At 40.8% G+C, this 6,326-nt stretch overlaps 1 protein-coding gene across 1 annotated transcript in view; it reads left to right on the forward strand.

The window, feature by feature from the left end:
- The window catches only part of AP4E1 (adaptor related protein complex 4 subunit epsilon 1), a 65,098-nt gene extending 59,057 nt beyond the window's left edge, over positions 1-6,041 (forward strand). The window contains exons 20-22 of the mRNA XM_013006335.2: positions 1,218-1,408; positions 2,764-2,921; positions 3,098-6,041. Coding sequence (XP_012861789.1) covers positions 1,218-1,408; positions 2,764-2,921; positions 3,098-3,258 — 510 coding nt within the window. The 3' untranslated portion in view covers positions 3,259-6,041. The remainder of the gene's footprint in view (positions 1-1,217; positions 1,409-2,763; positions 2,922-3,097) is intronic.
- Positions 6,042-6,326: the final 285 nt, after the last annotated feature.

Here is a 6,326-nt window from a genome sequence, read left to right on the forward strand (position 1 = left end):
GTGACCACGGTTGTATTGGGAGAGGCCATAGAGGAGCGGGAGCTGTGATAGAACATAGTGAGGTAGGGTGTATTTGCTACACTCAGGCTGCTGGGCTTGAATCCTAACCTCTGGTCTTAGCACTGTTACCCTGGGAAACCTACTTTAATTGCTCTAGGGCCTCAGTTTCCTCATCTGAAGTAAAGATTTCATACTGTGTTCCTGTTACTATGAATTAGACGAGGTGTTTTGACTCAATAGAAGGTGCATGTGAAGTGCTATTGTGTTGGTATTTTAAGGGCCTATGTTGCATTCTCTTTTTCTGCACTCTTTAAATGTGTCATTTATATTTGCCCGAAACACTCACACTAAATCCTCTATCATTAAGCTTGTGTTAATCCACGAATATTGGAGTAAGAATATTGTACGACAAATGTGTATACATACTGTCAGATTCTTTTTCTCACTGATTTATTCCCTCTTGAGTACTGGGTATCAGCTCTGTTTCTCCGTGCTTCTGAGAGTCTGCCTCTGGGATTCCTGGCAGTGGGCGTGGTGCAGTATTGGGGTGCTCTTGGTGGTGTCATAGCGAGGTCTGGCCAGAGTCTCAGTCTCAGAAAAAAAAATGTCTTCTTTGAGCTAGAGTGTGTCGAAGAGAGATTGCGTGTGCCACTGAAAGGGCAGAAGCTTCTGACTCCCGATGTGTATTAGGATGAATCACCATGGGGATTGAGATATAAGCAAATAAAAGCCAGGCCACTTGTCTGAGTTCTACAACCAGAGCTTTAGTAGAGGTGGAGAAAGAGAAGAGAAGATGCCTGGTTGTGTGTGTGTGTGTGTGTGTGTGTGTGTAATTAAAGCTCCCAGCTGTGGAAATCTGTTGTCAGCAGAATTGAGTATCATAAGACTAGAGTGTAATAATCTTGTTTAAAAATTATATGTAGATTATCTATGTGTGTGTGTATAGTTCTAATTATAATGCTTCCCCCTATATACGTTATGTACTTATACATAAGTTTCAAGTATAATGTTACTTGTCCTGTAATTCGGGCCTCTGTGTGTTCTTATTCCCTAGCTATCTGTGCTAGGGAATTTTTAGATGAGCGTGTCAGGGGTATTTGTCCTAACATTGCTTGTTTTGCCTTCTCGCAGTCAATTGTTACCACTTTAATTGAGTAGAAAAATAGTGTCCATATAATAATCTGTATTGATCTTCTTTAAAATACTTTTATTTCCAGATCACTGAACAACTTGAAAGCTGTTTACCAGTAATAGAAGCAGAAAGCACAAACATTTTTCAACATAGTGTGCAGATGGAAAACCCTTCTACAGAAGGCACTCTTTCTGGCTTTATAAATTATCAGAAGATGGATAGTCACAGTGTTCAGCTGGAATTTTCAGTGACCTTATCGCTTTTAGATTTTATTAGGTAAATATTTTCTGGCACCTAAATTCAAATGATTCATTCGGCAAATATGAATGATCTTCTCTGGACTGAGGCACTGCTAGGTTGTCAGTATAGACTCAGCCCTGCTTCCGGAGTAGGGAGCCATTGCACAGCCACTTCCTCCTGTGTCGCGCCGCAGGGAAGGGACGGCACAGGGAGAGACGGCACTATGGGGCCTGGCTTACCTGCAGTCAGTTGGTAGTCTGGAGAGCACCCTTTAAGCCGAAGTAGCTTCAAAGATGACTCATGCCTCTTTTTTCTTTCCTTTCTTCTGTATTTTAAAACTTTGCCTTGGTTTGTCTTTCTTGCTCTCATAAAATCTGTTCGTTAAGCTTTCGACATCTACAGCAGAAAACAAGTTACCACATTTTTATTCAATATTCAATAGGGTTTTGGCCTTATCGGAGGCGCTGTACAATGTTACCAACATTATTAGAAACCATCTCTTAGTTATTCTGCCCTCTTTTGGCTCTTCAAATATATTATACTGTAATTAAGCCATTTTCAAGTGAAAAATATCTTTTTAATCTTCATACCTCTACGTGTTTTACATGACCATAATTTTTGCTCACACTTTAAGTCTTTTAGTAAGACTGTGTCTATGAATCTGTCAGAGTATTGATGCCAATGATGGTTATATAAGATAGAATCCTGCCATCAAACGTATATGTTCTATGACTGAAGGTTTGTCCCAGAGCAGTGAGCTTTAATAACCTGAAGACGCACAGTATATATCTACCTAAACAGTCATCTGCTTATTAATAAAATCCTCTGTATCTTTAACTGTACAGTCTCTTTTGGTTATAAAATCAATATGCACTTGTAAAACATTCACGTGACAGAAAAGTAAACATAGAATATAAATTTTTCATGCAGTCTCATCCGTAGAGATAGCTGGGTAAATTATTTTACCTGTAGAGTCCCATTTGTCTTTAAAAAAATGTTTTTTTGTTTATACATTTGTTAAAATTCTTAGTGTAGTTTATACAAGGTGGGGCTTTGTATTCATAATTTTTTGTATGGTTCTGATGAATACCTCATCCCCAAATACAGAGTATACCTGAAAGTAAGGTTTTATATTTCATTTAAAGAATTTGTGACATTAATTGGTAAACTGTACCTGTATGACTACATAGAAGTAGAACCGAGGGAGTTTATTTAATTACACCTGCCTTCACTATTTTAGTTTATCAGATGCTACATGTTTTAATCATTATTGGTTTTAAAACACAAATTTGTAAAATCTAGATTTCTATTGATCATGTTTAATTCTCATATTTCACTTTAAGTCTATTTAATCTTCTGTATATGAATCTAATTTTGAAAATTATTTTCAGGCCATTAAAAATCTCCACTGAAGACTTTGGCAAACTTTGGTTATCCTTTGCAAATGATGTGAAGCAAAATGTAAAAATGTCCGCGTCCCAAGCTGCCCTGCCTTCTGTTCTAAAGACCCTGCAACACAAGCTAAGACTTCATGTTGTTGACATGATAGGTTGGTAACATTATAAAACGACAACCAGGTTGTAATTGAGACCTCGTGTCATCCAAACCAGTTCTCTTACTGGTGTCAGAGTTCTCAGAGCGAGCGGTTATTTCTTGCCGAGTGTCTTGCAGGTGAGTGTGTCGTTTGGGCCATGTTAGCAATGACAGTTCTGTGTTTTGTTGCAGGTACTGAAGGGCTTTTGGCCTGTCAGCTACTCCCGTCCAGACCCTGCCTGCTGCATTTCCGCGTTCATGCTGATGTCTTAGTCCTGTGGCTCAGGTCCTCCTGCTCTGCGCTGCCGGACTATTTACTCTCTCAGTGTCAACGAGTGGTGGAGGGGTCCTAGCGGGACCTCTGCTTGTGCTTTATGCCAGCAAAAGACAAGGTTTACATAGATAGTCATTTACCAAAGTCAAAAGCACTCCTGGTACTTCTAATGAACATGGGGATCATGATGAGTTGTGGTTTTACTGTGTTTTATGATTGTGTCAAGAAGAGTCCCCAAGAAACTATATCCTTAACTTTACTCAGGATTGTACAGTATGTTTGGGTCCTAAAAAAATGACCTAAGCTAATGTCATAAACTATTAGCGATTTATATCTATCACTTAGTGGAGAGGGATTGAAAATATTTATTTTGTTACAAATAATTTTATAGCAAATTTACTGCTGGCTAATTTGTGGTGACGTTTGCTGCATTAATCGAGAGGAGATATAGACATGATACCCCATGAATTCGTATTTGACTTTGTATGCAGTGTACCCTTGGTGGTGGACAAGTCGTGATGTTCTGCAAAGGTCCATGTTGAACTAAGTGGCCTAACCCACGTTAGCACTCATACGGGATTCGTGAGCATGCCCGCGGGGGCCAGGGGACATCAGTCTGTCCATGACAGACGTTTTTAACAGAGAGAATTTATGACATGTAATTTGAGTATCAAAATATGTTTGTTTTCCAACTGCATTTGCTATTAAAATTCAAATAGCGTTCTTATCTTTAAAATCTCAAAGCCATTTGTTAAATATTATCATATAGAAACAAAATCCTTAAGAGCACATGGTACCAAAGCAGACGGATATAAAAGGACTTGTGAGCTATGACAAGTATCTATGGCAAATAAGTGATAACTGTGGACTAATTAAATTTGGGATTAGATAAACGTCAAAGCCATTATTCCTTCCTTTGGATCCATCGGTACTCAGAGGAGTAGATGAAACTAACAGACTCAAGTGAGAATGTTTATCTCAGAGCTGTGTCTAGGTGCCCCTGTCAGAACTAGTATCAGTGAAGGAGGAGCTGAAGCTTAATGAATGGCGGACCAGATGTTGAGCCTGTACATCAGTGTTAAAAACTGACATTGTGTTTTACCAAACTTCACGGTGCTGTGGGAAATGTTTATTAGTTCACTTTGTCGGATACTTCACCATGGCGACTCTGAGTGCAGTTCTGCGTCAGTGTAGCTGATGGAGGCACTGCTCATTGGTACTGTTCATCTCCCTGCCAGGAATTCCGGTTTTAGGTTCTCTCGTTCATCACAGCTGACGGAGATGCTAAGGGCTTTCCACCGAGCAGATAGATTTCCGTAGTCATCTGTGTCCGGAGTGTACCTCTCATAAACAACGGCCGAGGTTTTTGTTGTTCTTTCATGATGATTTTTAGTATTTTAAAATGTGACAACTTATTAATTTTGTTCTTTTGGAAGATCCAGTAAAGCCTTGCTAGAAGAACAATAGGTTCCTCCGGCTGATAGAAAGTCATCCTCCTCAGGCTCAGCAGGGGCCTGGTGCAGGAATATGCGGACTTGGGCTTGGGGGTCCCTGTTGGGGGACCTTAGCAGCATCCCCCTCCTCGTTTCCTGCCCTGGTTTTTCTGTTACTGTCACACAGAGAGAATGGTCCCTCCAACTTTTTGAAGGAACGCAGCATGTGGCAGAGGAGGAGGGGCGTGGCTTTCCTGCCGTTGGACTTGGGTCCCATGTGAAGCGCTGAGTGTCAGGTGCCCAGCGAGCTGATGGCCCACTGTCTGGGGTGAGCCCAGCAAGCTCTTCTGCTGGTGTTGGGAGTGGGTTGATGAGTGGCATGAGCAGTTGCCAGGTTAACACACTGGGGCAGAGACCCTTCTCCGAGAGAATGCATGTAAGTGGAGGTTTGGGGCTGGGAACGTGGATTTGGACTCAGCTAAAGGGAATGTGGTTCACTTAGCTTCTTTCTGAATCCACTGGAGAAAAAGCAAGGTGACCAGTTTTCTAACAGGTATTTAGCAGAATGTTTACATTTTTTTATATTTTTGTAATTTAAAAAAAAGGTCGTTTTTTAAAAACTTTGGTATCTATTCTGCCTAAACTCACTGACTTTTAAATTCTAAATCAGCACCACCAGTGTTTTTGCCATGCTACAGTAGGAAGAATGAGCTTTGTGTGTAGAATCACTCCCTTTACCCTGTAGCCACAGCTTAGAATGGAGCAACATCCCGAGGGGGCAGGGGTGCTGGTTGGGAGGCTAAGTGCCCCCAGTTCTGTGCCTGGCATCTGTGCTAAGAAGGGAGCTGCAGCAAGTGTGGATGTGGGAGAGAAGAAAGGGTAGGCAGACAGGACAGCTATGTGAGTCGGTGGAGGAGGGGTCGGCCTCCTGGCTGAGTAGTCCTTGCGGAGGCAGGCAGATCACAGACTCCACGGAAGATGGGCCTCAGTAAGAGAGACTTCTAGAAAGTAGTGATGACACTGAACAGTTACCAAGTGCTCATGTGCCAAGCATGCCAAGCACCATATATGTTCTGCATGGGAACATTATTTACAGATACATTCTGTTATCTACCAAAACCATTGCGGTAAAACTACAGTATTTTGTTTTTTCCTTATGTTATTTCATGCCATTAACATTTTAAAATATTGCGCTATTTGCCGTATATTTTCATGTGTAGATGTAGTCTTTGTGTCATGACTGTGAGCCACTGAAAGTGCATTGAACCTACCCATGTGTCTTTAAGGTGTTTTGCTCTGTTAACATTTTAGGAGGGAAAAATGAAAGTGAATGACAATTTACAGACATTAATTACCTTACTTGAGTTGAATGCTGTAATTTGAAAAGTTCATGTAAACATATAATAAATATAAAGTGATCTATACTGTTTTATTTCTCTAAATAGTCTTTATTACCTAAACAGCTGAATAATAAGTAAGTCATTTAGTCAGTAATTTGGTAGACGTTATGGGAAAAAAGAGCAGAAGCAGTAAGTATGGAGTAGAAACAATAATTGACTTAGGACAGCCCCTGAAGCATCTGGTCTGATTGGTTAAAATGAAAGATACAAATCTCCCTGTATGAAGTGCAGAGAGTAGCGTGTGGACCAGCCCTCAGGCTGGACATCCCACTCTTTAGATCCTAGCCAGACCGGAGCAGTCAGAGCAGTGTGTT

The sequence above is a fragment of the Echinops telfairi genome, unplaced genomic scaffold (assembly GCF_000313985.2).
Source record: "Echinops telfairi isolate 266 unplaced genomic scaffold, ASM31398v2 ScPeMD7_8;HRSCAF=38, whole genome shotgun sequence".
Taxonomy (NCBI): Eukaryota; Metazoa; Chordata; class Mammalia; order Afrosoricida; family Tenrecidae; genus Echinops; species Echinops telfairi.